At 41.8% G+C, this 16,941-nt stretch overlaps 1 protein-coding gene across 1 annotated transcript in view; it reads left to right on the forward strand.

Annotated features, from left to right (window-relative positions):
* The first annotated feature begins 9,004 nt into the window (after nucleotides 1-9,004).
* The window catches only part of ROCK2 (Rho-associated, coiled-coil containing protein kinase 2), a 50,143-nt gene continuing 42,206 nt past the window's right edge, over nucleotides 9,005-16,941 (forward strand). Inside the window, exons 1-2 of the mRNA XM_010005560.1 lie at nucleotides 9,005-9,013; nucleotides 9,586-9,667. Coding sequence (XP_010003862.1) covers nucleotides 9,011-9,013; nucleotides 9,586-9,667 — 85 coding nt within the window. The 5' untranslated portion in view covers nucleotides 9,005-9,010. The remainder of the gene's footprint in view (nucleotides 9,014-9,585; nucleotides 9,668-16,941) is intronic.

The raw sequence follows: 16,941 nt of genomic DNA on the forward strand, positions 1-16,941 counted from the left end.
AAACCAGACTGAATCAGGAGTTTGTCTAGGCTAAATGTTCTGTTCCCAGCACTAGCAAATAGCTGAGAAGTGCCTGGGACAGGGTGCAGGAGAAGGACTTTTCCCATTTCATTACATGACGTCAACCTGTGGAGACAAGGCAGCTCGGGGACTCTCTGAGGCAGATGTGGTGTTTGTCTGTCTGTAGCTCTTGACAGCTTTATCTCCCACGAATCGAGTAGCCATCAACCCAATGTAAACTTCTTGGCAGCAGAAACATCCCAGGACAATAAGTTCTAGCTTAATTCTATGGTGTGAAAAGCCCCTTCCTTGTGTTTGGGGTCTCTGGTGTGCTGGCTTCATTAGCCTTCCACCAGCCAATTCATGGGGCTGCAGCTCACTGGCCAGCCTGAGCCACCAGAAGACCATGTTCCAGCTGATTGCCTGCCTTACTGTCTGATGTTGTCTGCTTATCCAGCAGGCATCTCTTATCTTAGATTTGACTGCAGTACAAAACAAAACAGTTGAAATCTTCTACAGACAGGCCCTGGCCTATGGTCCATGGCACTGTGATAATGCAATTCACGATGGAATACTGTGTCACAGAATATCCTGTCAGCTCTTCTAACAGCAGTGTCTCGCCAAACAATTTGTGATACTTCTGGAGATTTATGTGGCACCCTGTCAGTAACTGAACTCTAGCTGAAACTATTCCAAATAAAATAAAAATATCCATCATAGGATAATTTAGGATGCAAGGGACCTGTGGAGGTCTTCTGGCCCAAGCCGCTGACATGCTCTTAAGAATAGTCAATCAGATGATGGTTAAGAATTAAGCTCTGAAAATCTCTGAATACAGAGGTGCCATATGCTCTCTGGGCAGCCTGTTCCAACGTTTGACCACGGTGGGAAAAATGTTTCCATGTAGCCAGCTGTAGTTTCCCAAGTGGCAACTTGTGTCTGTTGCATCTTGTCATACCCCTCAGCTTTTTGTCCACCAGGACCCTCAGATCCTTTTCATCAAAGCCTCTCCTGTCTGTGGTGATATTCCATCCCACCTGTGGGAGGCTGTGTGTGCCATGGAACTGCATGGGCTCCTGCCAGCCCATATTCCCAGCCCCTATGTTCCTCTGAATAGCAGCTGTGCCCTCCAGCATCTCAGCTGCTGCCCCTGCTTGCTGTTATCCATGAAGCTTCAGAAGAAACCACCCATAAAAGTTCCTGTTCTGCTTTAAAACCTAGAATGTGCATTAGTATTCTAAGGATACATGTTGGAGTGTGGAACAGTGTATCCTGATGTGTTTTATTTGCAATGCCACATGACTGTAGTATTCTGTAGGCAATGGGCATTCGGCTGTGTGAAGATGCTGTTCTACTGAAACCTGAAAAACATCCTGTGGGATCTGCTCTGGGGGATCCTGCTCTAGCAGGGGGGTTGGACTAGATGGTCTACAGAGGTCCCTTCCAACCCCGACCATTCTTTGGTTTTCTGTGTGATTTCCTGAAACAGGTTCCATAAAAATGTGTTTCCAAGCTGTATGTCCTTTTTATCAATAATAGATAAGATCTGTATTAACTAAGATTGTGAACAGATACAACTACTTTCAAGAATATCACTTAGACTTAAAAATAAGGCACTCACATTTCATGAAAATAGTGTATACTCACTAATTAAATTAATTAAAATGATTATAAATAATTTTCTTTACTGTCAAATCCATTTCTAGAGTTGCTTTGCTTTTTTTTTTTAATTAAAAAATAACCTCCTTACCAACCAATAATGTGTATGTATTATTGCAATCCAGATGTTGATGATTTTTTGCTCCATTTATTTTAGACACTGGTGATTGGTATAATGAATATACATATGAATTTTATTTCAGTTCCATTCCTTTTCCTCCAGTGTCATTAGGTAGCTCCGCATGCAAAGATAATGTTACAATAATGGGGTTTTTCCATGTTACTAGATGATAGACCACGAGTAGTTCAAGGCTAAACAATGTCTTTGGTCTCATCATTATTTAAAATGATTTTTTACCCTTTTCTGTCCATGTACTGTTTCCTGCTGTCTGTTACCTGCAAGCTCCCTTTCTCCCAGCAATCATGTTTCCAACTATTGACTTTTCCAGAAGTTGTCCACAGAGCACATCTGTGTCTTAGTGTGTGAACAGCAGCTCAGTGGTTGGACTCTCCCTGTTGGACCGTTTCTATTTGACTTGAATTGTTTCTCCCGTGGCATAAAAATTGCCCTTTGCTGCCAGCATGTGGGTCAGCACACCCTGATACCCCATGGGCTGCTCACGCTGTATTGACCTTAAAAAACCTCCAGACATCTGCAGCCATAAGGGTTGTGCCTTTCTCCATGCTGCATCCACATCCTGTACTTCAAACTTAGAGGTGCTTTTGATGGCTTCACTGCTGTTCAGCACTTACCTGGAAGCCTGGGCCCGTGGCTGCTGGTGGAGGACAGCACCTGGTGCAGCTGATGGGAACGTGCTCCTCAGATCCCATCCGAAGGGAGGCAGGAGATAACATGACAGGCAGTCTGTTGCTTATTGGCTTTGAAACGTTCCCAAGAGTGATTTGAAACAGTTGCTGGTATTTTTAGCACCTGGAAATTTTGTAATAATTTGTTCTACATCAGTGCTTAGAAAAAGCCCATGTCCTTTTCTTACTTACAGCCAATCAGGCTTCTACGGGACGTGGGTGCTAGATTGTATCTTGATTTTTCTTTCAAGCCCTGTTGTTTGCAATCCCAGTTACTCTGAAACATTGTGTTATAATTGTTATTATTTAGTCTAATAAGTATCCTTTTTCAGTTATTAGATTGTGTGCTTGCATCTTGTTTATCCAAGATGGCACTTTTTTTTTTTTTTCCTCACTATTAGTAAAAATACATAATGTAATGCAACTGTTTCCACTCTATGAAGGATTATGTGAGAAATGTATTTCCCATAACCAAGCTCACAGTGGAATGGAGGGGTGTGTGACTCCGAGGGAGTGATGTGCAGTGGCTGAAACTAACTTCACACACTGAACTGTTTAGAGGTACAAAAAGATCAAGAGGATAATTTTCATGATGGAGAAGCAAGACTCTTACTTGATATGAAGCATAGTCAAAATAGGATTTTAAGAGTAGACTGTACATATGTCTTCTACCTCCACTACAGATAAGCTCCCTCACCTTTTATCTGTGTTCCTGGTGTCCCTCTGCTTCCTGCAGCTGTAGCCCTGATTAGGAAAACAGACATTAATAAAAAGCTGTGTCTTGCATTTGGATTTTTATGCAACAGCAAGTAATTCCACTTTGTCAGGGTCTCAGAGAAGCAATTCCAATACGGATTTTTCTGTGCTTTTGTAGAGAGTCTTTTTGCAGTTCCAGTGCTTGTGCTGTGGTGCTTGGTTGGTTGGAAATCCTGGCCTGAACAGATGCAGAGGAGGCTGCAGGAGAGCACCAGCCCCACTGACCAGGCTGCTTTTGCTCTCGGGTTAAGGAGCTGAGATTGCTAATAAACGCTTGGGAGAGTTCCAGCTCATAGGAAATTTCCTCTAGTGTTGTTTTATCAGGTTTGCAATTCTGGGCTTTGGTGCACGTTAATGTTTGAAAGCAATATGAATTCTGAAGTCAAAGGTAGCTAAAGAACCTGGGAATGTACAGTGACTTCAGATGAAAGGAGATCACACTGAGCTGCGGAATTTGCCATGGCTGCAGAGCTAACCAGCCAGATGTGCAAGACCAGCTTTATCTTATTAGGGCTTAAGGAAAAAATAGCTACAACAGATTTGGAGGAGAAAATGTGCTATTTAGTAATGGGTAGGTATTAATACATTGTTTTACTAAAGTGAATCATATTGTAGAGATTAAATTGTTACATATACACAGCTGCTGGGGTTACTTTTGTCTCTGAGGCCTTGGACAATGAACCTCCTGTTTGTGACTCCTAAGTTGGACTTGTAGTCTGCTGGAACCCTATGTCATCTTTGTTGTTTTCCTGTTTGCTCTTTATTCCCATGTTCATGTTCTGTGCATTTAATGTCTTTCAAAAGCACACCTTGGTGGGGATGTCCCCCCTCTTTCTGTGCTTATCCTTTGAGTTGCATCCCATTGAGGGTTTTTTTTCTTCCAGATTTTTGTCTTAATTTTGAGGTGATTTTGAATGCAATAAAAAGCACATACTTCAACTCTGAGCTTGGTATCATTCGCAGATTTTTATTTGTTCTTAATAGAGAAGTTACTTATTCTACTTTACTCTGTAGAACTGGAACAGGGCAAACCCAGAGGCATTTCTTTTTGATGCATTCCTGGTAATTGCCAGACTCCTGATAACTGCTTTCTTGACATTTTCTCCATTATTTCCCTTTCAGTATTTTTTTACTTTGCTAATGAGAATGCTGAGTCTTGTGCTTTATTCCTGGATTAAGACACTTTGCTCTATTAATGACATCATATATTCTGCCAGAAATTAGTAATATTACACTGTTTTATTTTTGAGATGAATACAACAAAACTTAAACCCTGGATCTTGCGTGTTACTCTTCTAGGTGTTTACAGATGGATTAACATCTTAATATCTATAGTTTGAAAAGGCCTTCCCCATTTAATAGTAATTATTTGGTTTGCTCTTTTCAGTCCTGTTGACCTCTCTTCCTCTCCTGAATGTCCTTAAATACTTCAGAGTGCACTTCAGTTGAGCTTGCTGTTGTCAGCACATTTCCTCATGTATAGTGATTTTATAACTTCTTTTTATTCTTATCCCTTATAAATATGTCCAGATATGTAACATTAAAAAAATAATAATAAAAAAATTAAAGCATGAAAAATTTACGGCCTCAATAAATTCTTTACCTGTCTTAACTCTTAATGGAATTCTGTTCTAACCACTCTTATATAAAGTATCTTCCATTATTTCCTTTTGTCCATTGTAAAATACAACTCATTCTACACCTTTGCCTTTCTGATTTCTATTTACATGCCTTTGCTGTTCCATAATGGTGTTCCTTAAAGTTCTTCTTGTTGCATCTTCAAGAACGTTGGAATTATTCTGGTTTTGAGTGGCCTTACTTTTTTCTTATCATGAAGATAGGGAATAAATTGAAGTAGCCAAAGCTGTTGTGATGCCCTGTGGGGTTTACATGTACCTATTAGCATTGAAGGGGCTCAAATAGCTATTGCAGTTGTAGCAACTGGTATCAGCACAGCATGGTTTAGTTTGGTGAGAGCTCCAGTGGGATTGCCTGGAATTAACACAGAGCTTGTTGTTTAGAAGCTACCATTTTTTCCTATTACTGCTTCTTCTGTCTGAGGAGAACATAAACACTTGGTTCCTGTGCCTCCTCAGCTTTTCTTGCCCCTTTTTTCTTTGGTTCATTCATGTCTGTGCAGCACAAGCTCCTTGCTGGAAAAGCCAGGCTCCATGTTGTCCCCAGAGGTGGTGGCTGCAGCCAGAGTAGCCAGGAACTCTCTTCCTGGTATGGGAGGGTTGCAGAAATAGCAAGTTTGGACTTTTCTCTTGGAAAACAATCTGTGGAGAACATGTGTTTGCTGTGAGCTGGAGGTTTTTATGGGGGCAGAGCTGTCTCTGCTAGCAGTGAGTTTGTTTGGAAGCTGCTATTTTTGGCCTGTTAGCATCTGAGCCTTTTGTAATAGCAGAAAGAGGAAGCGAACAGTGAAATCACTTTAATAACATATTTCCTGGTTGAAGTGACTTATCTGTGAGGCCTAGACAGAGGAGATGTAATTTCCTGGATTACTTCTCTTCAGTTTGAGCAGTCTGGTTTACTGTGTAATCTTCTGACCCAGCTTCTTAATTGTAGTACAATTTTCATGTTAAGTAATGTAAACTAGGCCTTGTAATGAACATTAAAGCCTTAAGGAAAGACCTTTTGTCAAATTGCTAAGGGTGCAACACAAATCTTTCATAAACTACATGTTGATATGAACTTGAAATCCCTTACCTTAAAAATATGTTCAAGACCTTAAGAATTTCATTTTTATGAGTATACTCATAAGGTTTATTCAGAGGGACTCTGTTCCTCGTGATGCTGAAGCAAATTGTGTGTCTTTGACACCAGCTGTATCTGACTGTCCTCAAGAGTTTGGACACTTCCAGAGAGTTAGGAACAGGCAGTTGTGCTGTTCTCAGATTTCTTCTGCAGTAATAGCTGCTTGTGAAATTGGTTACTAGAAGTCCATGAAAAGGAGATGGAAAGAGCTAACAAAAAAGTTAACTGCAAATATGGTTCTCGGTTTTTATAGCCCACAAAAAGCCTATGGAATCAGAATGACATGGGAAAAAACAGTGACATCTGAAATGATAATATATAGCTCAGTTCAAAGGGGAAGTTACGGTTGTTTTGGACCTTGTAATCCGTCTTTACTGAAATGTCTGCTAGGGATAACTTTATCCTTTTCCCTGACTTTGTGCAGAAGATTGAAGTAGAGCACACTACAAATGTTTTGCTTCATCAACCACTAAAATATCTTTGCATGAAAAGCATTAAAATATCATGTGACTTTGCCTTTTCCACCCCCCCGCCAAATACGAAGAACAAAAATACGCCCTGTTGGTTTGTGTTAGCACAGAAGGGCTTTAACACCACCCCTGAAATGTCTGCCCAGTTGTCAGACATCACTAAAGCATCATCTCAGTAGAATTGAAAGAAGAATGCAAAAGGAGTGATAAATAAGGCATTAGACTGTGAAGGGAGAAACAGTAAGAAGGTGCACAGAGCTCTAGAGGACTAGATTTATTTCTGAATCTGTGTGGTAGAAACAAGAACTGCCATTTATAAAAAAAAAATAGGCTCAAGACCACTTGTAATTGCATTAAGGGATTCCAAGAGTAAGAAAGACTCTGATACTGTAAATCAATACTGTAAATTACAGTCATGTGTCACTGTAGTTATATTGCAAATATGTTAATGAAAGTGTAGCTTAGAGCTGTATTTGCTGTTGGAAGAGTTTGATATCACAGATTCTGCTGTGGTTTTTTGCAGGAAGCCACTTCCAGTTGGAGCACCTTCTGTTGCATTTGTCCAGGTTATTGGGCAGTCCCTGTGCAATTCATGCAGTGACCAATCCACGAGTATTTAACAGCTTTGTTACTTCGGTTTAGTTTTACTGTATCTCATAAAAATGTCGTCAAATCTAAGCATAGGTACTATGTCTTCTGTGCCTCTGCAGGATGAGTAGAGTATCCTAGTGCATCACTACTTTCTCCTTGATGGGTCTTGCAGGAACTGTTATGGCCAAGGCTGAAATAATGCCTGTAAAGATTGTTCCAAAAGTAACTAATGATTGAGGCTGTGTCTTCACTGACTTCCCTTTTTGCTTATTAACACTGTTTTGTGTTTCTTTTTGTGAGGAAGTTCTAAAACATGATGAGTAAGACCTTCATGACAGTTCCTGTTACATAGATTCAACAGTAAAATCCCACCTTTTCTGTCTGTGCCAATGGAAATATTTCATGTGTTACATGACAGAATGGTTGAGGTTGGCAAGGACCTCTTTGAGATCATCTGGTTCAAACCCCTGCTCAATGCAGCATCAACTAGAGTGGGTTGCCCAGGACTGCATCCAGTCAAGTTTTTAATATCTCCACTAGTTGAGGCTCGACCACTTCTCTGGGCAACTTGTTCCAGCGCTTGACAACCCTCACAGGATAGAAATGCTCTGCTCAGATGGAATTGGATGTTGTTTTACCCTGTGCCTGCTGCCTCCTGCCCTGTCAGTGAGCACTGGCTTTTCTGCATTCCCTCCCATCAGGTACTTGTCCCTAGTGATGAGACCCCTTGGCCAGAGTCCTCTTCTCCAGACTGAAGAGTGGCAGGTCTCTGAGCCTTTCCTCTCATGAGAAGTGCTCCAGTGCCTCAATCTTTGTTGCCCCTTGCTGGACTCGCTCCAGTAACCCCCTGCCTTTCTTGTTTTGTGGAGCCTGGGAGTGGACACTGCACCCAGGTGTGCTGAGCAGAGGAAGGATCAGCTCCCCTCACCTGCTAACAGTGATTTTCCCTAATGCTGCCCAGGGTGTTGCTGGCCTTTTTTTCCTGTGAGAGTGCATTGCTGGGTCCCTGTCAGCTTGTTGCCTGCCAGAACCCTCAGGTCCTTCTTTACCATGCTGCTTTGCAACATGTCAGGCCCCAGCCTGTACCTGATACCTGGGGCTGTTCTTCCCCAGATGAAGGACATGACATTTCCCCTGGGTGATCTTCTCTGTCCTCTTCTCCAGTCTGCCCAGAGTGCCTTTGAATGGGCATTTTTTGAGCAAGTCCTGTTTTCCATATGGTCTGGTGACTGCTACTGATTCTTCCTAAGACACTTCAACTTGTTAGGATGTAATAAATAAATGTCAATCAGATATCTTAATTTTGAAAATGTGCTTAATCATTAATGTTTTTTGTGGTGAAAAGCACTATCTCTTCAGGTGAGGGAACCTTATTTGTGTATGTGCCTATTTAGGACAGTCTGTCATTCAAAGTGTGTTTAACTCCATCCAGGCAGTCATATTATTAGAATGAGGATAATAATTCTGGTGAGATTTGCAACAGAAATTATCTCTTCCCAGATATATTAGGAAAAAAAATTAATTAGCAGGTTGTTGGCTATAGTCTCAGTTATCAAGATGACTGGAAAACTGTCTAGTTGTGCTGGCTGCCTATTAATAAATGTGATGTGATCTCTGACTTGAATCTCTGTGATTCCCTGTCAAGGCTCAAAAACCTGAAGAAACAGTCACAGGATTTTGTTCTTACAGCAATGAACAAAACTGCCAGTTCAGATGGGACACTGGAGGTGCTGAGTGTGACTGGAGGCTCTGGCTCTTCTTAGTATCTGATATTAATTTTTTTGTTTGTTTGTCCTTGGGTAACTGGAAAGAGCTGTGTATGTCAAAGAGAAATTTTTAAAGCTTTTTTAGATTACTGAAAGGTGAAGCTACATCTTTTAACAGATGTTTATAATACTATTTTTAATTACATTTTGGTGATCTCATTGCCATTTTAAGAGGAATCAGCTGCTTTCTTGGAAGCACTGATGGTTGGTAGCAGAACAGTGTGTGGGGTTCTGGCTTGGCTTATGTTGAGTCACTTGGAAAAAGTCATCTAGTCTTGTGACCTTGAGTTGTGTGGTGAATTGTCTTCTTCAGATCATGTCTTCCTTCCAAGAAGAAAAAGATGCAGTTGGTTTTTGAATATCCAGAATGAGAAGGTAGAGAGAATGTGATCAAAGCAATAAGATGAATGATACAAACATAAGGATTTTAAATGTGCAGGAAAAGTGTAATGGGGATAAGAAAACCATATTGAGCTGAGTGTCTGAAATCAGTGTTTAATGAGTGAGACTCAACCCCCCGTGCCAGTGCCAGTGCCAGTGCCAGTGCCCTGCTCAGCAGCCATGGATCCGTGCAGAGCCCAGCCTGGAGCCAGGCAGTGTGGGTTGGCTCCTCTGCAGCCACTGCTCTGTAAACACACTTGAGAGCTTGTTTGGTTTGCCTGCTAGGAATGTAATGCGTGCTTGAATAATATATAATCAGTCTTAGCACAGTGCTTTTAAGAAAGTGCTTAATTACAATTCTAGAACTCATTTAACTTTTTAAAATTTCTTTTCAGGATGGCTTGAATTCTTTGGTCCTTGATCTGGATTATCCAGCGCTGAGGAAGAACAAGAACATTGATAATTTCTTAAATAGATGTAAGTTGCAAGTGGCCCTTAAGCAATGACATTGTTGTGATCTCAGTCACAGGAACCTGAGCGGTCAGAAATTTTTGGTGTACTAAATTTTATATCTGAGCTGCTACATTCAGAAGGCTTTTGAGGACCATTTATGACAGAGAGGTTTCCTTTTAGGGAGTCATTGTATTGCTGAAAATATATGAGAAATACCCTCTGTTGATTGCAATTTTTCTAGCTACAGTTGGAAGGATCTTTTAATGTTATTTTTTTACCTTAAGTATGTGCTGTGACATAATTTGCAAAGCACATCCCACTTACTGTTCTTTGGGAATTAATTACTCTAAATGTCAACACTGTATATACAGTCTTACTTAAGCTGACAGAGAAGCCTTCTGTTGATTTTTAGAACTAAGTTATTGTCTCTTCTGATCTGTTGGTGCATTTCTGAACCTTTGTGTAAATGTTTGGGATTCTCCCAGAATTGTAGACAGGATCTGGGAGTTTATTGTGTACATGAAAATGTAAGACTGCTACACCAGAGCAGCTCTATTTTGACTTTTTAAACTGTTTTCCATCCATGTGTATAAACACTTTTTTTTCCTCATAAAACAGTGGATTATTTGCTTTAAAATATTGAGTAAGCCTTCTGAGAATGCTTATGTTTCATAGTGAGCTTATTATGAGATTTTTTTTTAAAAACCCCACAATCTTTGCTATTGCACCTGTTGAGGTTCCTGTGGATTCACTCTTACCAGCCACTCCTGTGGTTCCTCCCTGGTAAGAGCTGTGTGTATCTCTCCTCTGCTCTGAGACTCCTTTGAATACCCGCTCGTGCTCCTCAGGTAAATGGTGGCTGGTGTAGCTGTTCGTGGTGAGTTCTTATGCTTGGAACAGAGTGCTTCTCTGTGAGGTTTAGCAGTGCCCCAGAGCTGCAGGTGGAGCTCTAGGTTGCCAGTAGAGTCTCATTTGGAGAAGTCACTGAAAGAGAATAAATAAGAAGCAGCAGATTGGGAAGGAGAGGCATACCTTGGCACACCTTGGGATTTTTCTCTTTACCTTCAAAGGAATTCAAGCAGTTTTTTATGAAAGAAAAAGCCAGGAGCAGCATTTTAAGTAAGTCTTCCCTTTTCTGAAGGGTCCTTCTCCTACTCTAGCTTCACTCCTATTGTTGTAGTAAACACAATGAAGCCCCCTAATGGAAACCCCAAAACATGCTGCTTTTTTTTAAATCAGCTGACAGTTTACAGTTGAAACAGCCATGCATTAGTTAAAAAGAATTATGAGATGTATTGAAAAAAAAAAAATCACAGTAGTTAATGAAGAGTCTTCAGAGGTGCACTCCATCCTTACCTGCTGATGTGTACAAGCTCAGCGTTCTGGCTCCTGCATTGTGAGGCCGTGCATCCCTGAAGAATCACTCATGTCACTTCTCTCCTGTTTCTGTGCTGCCTGGGAGAGAATGAGAAACTGTGCTGCATAGCTTCTGTGATTTACACTTAAAAAAAAATAGATTACAAATGAAGCTGGTAATACTTTGGCATTGCAACTGAAAGAATCAGTCCTGCCTCAATGATTTGTTTCAAAGTCCTTTCTGACACAGGTGCTTGTGTGGTTTGTTACGAACCCGAGTGGGGAACTGAGCAGAATTAATACAAAGAGTTGGTTGGGTGGTTTGTTGTGTTTTGTTTAAACTAGTCAGGCAAAAGAAAAGCAAAGACCAGTCAGGATTTTCATATTGCTTCAGCACAGAGGGAGCTGCCAGGGTGCGTGACAAAACAGGAGCACAGCTGGCTTCTTATTGGCATTGCCAATTCATGCAATTCAAAGTTGCTGGACCCCTCTCTCATGTCTTTTTGGAAATTGTTCCAAGGATAGCAAGTATCAGTGGAGAGGAAGATCATCCATGTGCTTGCTGAAGCCTCTCTACCGTGGACTTGGAAGAAGAGTTGAGCATAGTGTCAAGAATTTGTGGAAGAGGAAGGCGTTGTTCTCTCAGGCTAGGGAACGGCGAGTTCTTGTCTCTTCTGATTTTTCTGGGCACCTGAAGAGCTGCAGCAAAGCCTAGATGGGAACTACTGTCAGAAGGATTTGACAGACTCTGCTGAGTGGTTTGTGCCAGGGCCTGGAGCTTGCCTCCCTCCTCAGGGCTTCCTGAGGCAATCGCAGAGCTGGAAGGGGCACCTTGGGAGTTACACTCTTTATTGTACAGCAGCAGCTGAGTTGGAACAGTTGCTTATGATTGTTTTAAGCCATACTACACAAGTCTTCAAAAATTGTGGAGAACTCTGCAGTAGTCATCACATTTTCAGTCAATTTAAGCACTTAATTCTTCCACATTAACTTCCACTTTGAGAAGGAAATTTTTCATATCCCCAGGGGTCTGAATAGACCCTGCTTCAGATCTACTGCAAGTCATTACTAATCAGGCTAATGTTTTATTAATAGTTTAATTTAAAAATTAAATAGTTTGCATCTCAGCATAGACATTAATTGATATTCAGTTCAAATTGTAATTCCAAGCTGACACTCAAATTTTTAAACTCATTTAACAAAGCTACAGTTTATTAATTGGCTGTGCTACAGGGGTTTGTCATATCCTGTTTCTGTGACCTCTTGCAGAAGCAGCATCTTCACATGATTAATATGCAAGAAACTTTTTTATTGCCTGCTTTCCCTTGCTGTTCTGATTTCTTACCACTTTATTTCAGGCACAGAACCAAAGTAGAGCAAGTGTTTATCAGAAGAGGCATGAAAGTATCATATAAAAGTATAACCATTCCTTTTCAGTCTTGTGTGCTGCTTTAATCCACTGTTAGGAGTCTGGTTCAATTGCTGGTTCTCTGGAGCATTCATGGGACAGGAAAGCATAACGTAATATAGAACTCCCAAAACAATGAGAGGAATTTCATAGTCCTCTGAGAGCAAAAACTAGCTTGCTTTATTTAGAAAAGAAGCTTGAGCCTTCCGGCATGGGCTTGGTGTAATGAGTCTTTCTTGGTCTTTTCTTTTCCTCTTGTGTCATCTAGGCCATGACAGCACGTTGGGTAAATTCTTCCAAGTCACTTTTTCTGCCATCTGAGATTTGCCAAGTGTTGAATCATATCTTGGTGGCTTGTGCCTTTTTTGTGGTCTCCCATGCTGATACCACATAGCCTGTTGGCTGCTTTAACTTCTGCGAGCAGAAAGTTAAAAAAATAAGCAACAGTTTTAAGCAACAGTTTAAAATGTTTAATCATTTATAATTCTATCATCAGGAATAGAAGGGCATGAAGAGTGGACTTGGGGGAAGGCTAAACATGAGCACAGGGAGTGCTGCCATCAACAGGCCTGGTACAATCCAGAAGCCTTGACTCCCTAAACAGATCAGTGACTTCCTTGGCATTATTCAGCATCACTCAAAACATGCAAACCTCCCTTAGTAAAAGGATCTGCTGATGTTCTGGAGGTTGGCAGACTCCGAGGGTGTAATGGCACTGGGTGTATTTACAGTAGAGGAGCTTTTAGTACAGGTGTGTCCCTCGTGTAGCAGCTTTGCCAACCCAGTGAATAAACTTCCTGCAGAGCTGCTTTTGCCATTTTCCTCTCCAAGCAGACACTGCTTTCTTAGAAAATTTATTCATTCAGACCAACTTCTTGCAAGAGTAACAGTTCTGGTCCCTTCCCATGTGTTTTGCTCTGTCACTTGCAGTTCCTGCCTTGGGTGCCATGCAGTGCCCAGCAGAGACGCCTGTGCTGCAGTGGTGTCAGTGTCCATCGTGGCCAATTCCCTGACCTCCAGAATTCCTGTTGGGGCACAGGGGAAACGTCAGAGGCCAAGGAGAATCTCAGAAATGTAGTACAACTTAGGTTGAGTTGAGGAGCTAATCCCTCCTCTGGTTTTCTCTTGGCTTCTTCAAGGCCACTCCTTGCCAGGTCTTTGCAGTCCCCTTGGCAGGCTGGGCTCCAGTTCCATACTTACTGACATTGTTCTGCTAAGAGTACCCATGGGAGAGGTATCAAACAGGCAGCTTTTCACAAGCAGAGTTAGAGCTGCTGTGTTTGAGACAGAATGCCTTTGATACATAACAAAGTTAGATGGCAGTTACTAACCACTTTGCCATTTGGGTGCTTGGTAGGTACAAAGAAATGGAGTTCAGCCCTCCAGCTTACTTTCCTGAGGTGAGGGATGTGCCCCTGCCAGAGCACCACTGCTCCCTGCCTCCCTGTGTCCTGCTCCTTTCCTCTATCCCAGACAAAGTGCTTTTTTTGTCTCCCTTTCTTTGCTCTGGGGGTGCAATCCTAGCCTGCCTGTAGTGATGCCTTCAGCTTCTCTGGGGTCTCCAGCAGCTTCTTGTTCCTCACACACCTTTGGCCAGATATTATGTGTGCACCCCTAATTCCTTCAGCCTTTCTGTTGTGCTTTCTGTTTGGTTTTGGGTGAGTGTGGGATTGCAGCACTTCTGGCTGTGCTTCAGCTCAGCTTCTGGCTGGACTTTTGCCCAGGGCAGCAACTTCTGCCTGAACATGCTCCATAGCAGTGCTCTCTGACTGACTGGCTGCTCTGGGGGGAGAAAGCTGCACTCCTCTGCTCTCTTATTCCCCATACATAGCACCCCACAAGTGCCTGATACATATTCTTTGTAGGAAAATAACCTGAACATGAAAGTGGTGTTTTGGTTTTAGGAGGTTTGTTTTGTTATTTTTCTTTTCCTTACAGAGCAGGAAAGCTTGGTTTTCCCTTTCTCCCCACCCCCTTTACTCTTTCAGTCAGGTATTTATTCAGTTTTCACAAGCACTTATAACCTTCAGCCACATTCTTGGTGCCAGCTGTCAGTGAGTGATCCAAACACTCTGCCCTTTCAGAAAGTGAAGCTTCATTTGTTTAAAGGTTATAGTGCCATTTTCAAGTAGTAAATCAAAAGCTGTCTTTAAACACCCTTGCAATCCAGCATTCCTGGTCCTTCCTGTGTTAAATAAGAAACGTGAGTCATAGATTATGACATTCTCACATTTTAGGACTTCCATTCAAATATCACAATATTTTGATAAGTTTCCATTATATTCTGGGGCTGGGCAGTCCATCTAATGTCTTCCTTGAAACCTGACATTTTTATTCTGCTGGGCTTCATCCTCTTGCAAATCCACGAGGCTGTAAGATACAATCTGTGGTATCTGTTCATACAGATAATGCAAATGTATGAACTCATCTGTGAGAAACCTGAGAACACAGGCCCTCTGCTAAAAGGATAGTGCTGGAGAGGTCTCCTGCACCTTGAGTGAGATGTGAACTAAATCATATGACCCAGCGTGCTGCAAGCATGACATTGCTTCAGAGTTTCTCTCAGCTTACCTTCTTGCAGTCTGTTTTTTGTTTCAGGTTAGTTCCATGCTTTTTCTCTTCCATATCTGATAATTTTTATGACAAAACAGACAATCCATCTGTGTGAGTGGTACCTCCACAACACCTGTGTGGGGAATGGTCCCGCGACAACCTGCATCCCTAGATTATTATTTTTATTTTTTCTAAGATTATTCATCTTTTAGTAGAACTAAAAGGATTTCTTCATCCTCAGCATTTCCTAGGAAACCCCTCAGTTGGTGTCTCATTTGCATTTTTGATATATTGTTGGCTTTTTCAGTGCTTCATTGCAGGGTTAAAAGCTTAAAAAGTTTCACTGGAGCGTTATTAAAAGGGTTTGTAATTTCTGTATTGTATTTTGAACACAAGTATTGTGAGCTTCTGACCAATAATGGAGCTATGTAAAAATGTACCCTGTTCTATCAACATGTTTAAATCCCTGCCATCTCATCTTACACATCTGAAAACATTTGAAACTAAATTAATGTGATTCCTTTCTCTTCTAACATATAACATTGTGTTCAAACATGTAATTGAACAAGTCTCTGACCTGAAAATTGCTGATATTCCCTCTCTACTCCCAATTCCTGTGAATTTGCTTTTGCCCTCCATATATTGGGCCCCAACTTCTGATTTGCAATTCAGTAACTTTCCAAGCACAGTCTTCCCTTCTTAACCCCAGCTGGTTTCAACTCCAGCTGAGCTTGGCTTTCCCAGTTCCATCCTTGCATGCTGGGGAGATTATTGCTGGATAGTCCAGCCCTGCCTCTGTGTTCCAAACCCTCACATTTCGTGCCTGAGTTGAGGCAGAGGTTGCCTGTTCATCCAGACTGGCTCTCTGCTATGCCTGCTCCATTTCTAGCTGCCTTGAACAGGCTGTTCTTGTGCTATGAACATGTCACAGATTCATAGAATCATCTTTGAAGATCAACCCACTCTTCTGCCCTCCACAGCAGCTTCCCACAGAATCCTGCATGTGAATTCCCTGAGCAAGCTGTAGTCTGTTCTCCCAAAGTCCAAAGTCTTCTATTTTCCTTCCTCAGGTCTCTCAGCAGCTTAAATGCCACCATCTCATGGTTGCTTCAGCCAAGGCTGCCACAGACACTGTCATCCCTCGCCAGTTCTTCCCCATTAGTGAGTAACAGATCAGAGTGCTTCCCTGGCTGGGCTGGTTGCTCAGTTGGGCCAAAAGAAATGTTCTTGATGGTTAGGATCTCCTGGATTTCTTGTAGCCTGCCAGGTTGCTCTTTGTGAACATGTAGGAATAGTTAAACTATTTACTAGGTTTTCATTATCATTAACTCCCTGCTGACGAGGTCATCTTTAATGTCATACTGCATTAACTATACCTCTGATCCCTTTTTCCCCTGTATTCAGATCTGAGATCCTCTTTAGTGCTTTTCTAGGGATCAAATTCCACAGTCTTTGACCCTAAAATAGGATCTTCCAATATACACTCCTACTCCTCCCAGTACATAAGCATCCAGAGCTCTTCATACAATGTGGTGCTCTCCCCTGGTAGAGGTTTTGCTCCAGCCAACCTGTGCAGCTTTGTTTTGCTCTTCCTCTGAGCAGTCAGAGCTTGTCACCTTCAGAATCATTACCTCTGGTGTGATGGATTCCATTCATTGCTCCCATTCTCATTGTCCTTTAATAAGAATAGATTTTAAAATGTATTTAGGCAGGAATGTGTTCACTGGCACGGTACATTCACAAAAATGTACCTTGCATGTTTTTACAATTTCTCAGAGGTCAGAATTTCACTGGTGTCCCTTAAGTTTCCCACAACTGCCAACAGGCAAGGTACTGAAAGACAGAACTTCCCAGGAGAATGTTACACCAGAGGATACTCGCACAGAGCATTGTAGATCTGATTCTGAAGAGTACAGAGCTACAGATGCAGGGATCAGTGAGAGTACTTTGAGGTGGCCAGCAGTTCTGTAAGCACATGCAA

Source organism: Chaetura pelagica, unplaced genomic scaffold (genome assembly GCF_000747805.2).
Source record: "Chaetura pelagica isolate M959 unplaced genomic scaffold, ChaPel_1.0 scaffold589, whole genome shotgun sequence".
NCBI lineage: Eukaryota > Metazoa > Chordata > Aves > Apodiformes > Apodidae > Chaetura > Chaetura pelagica.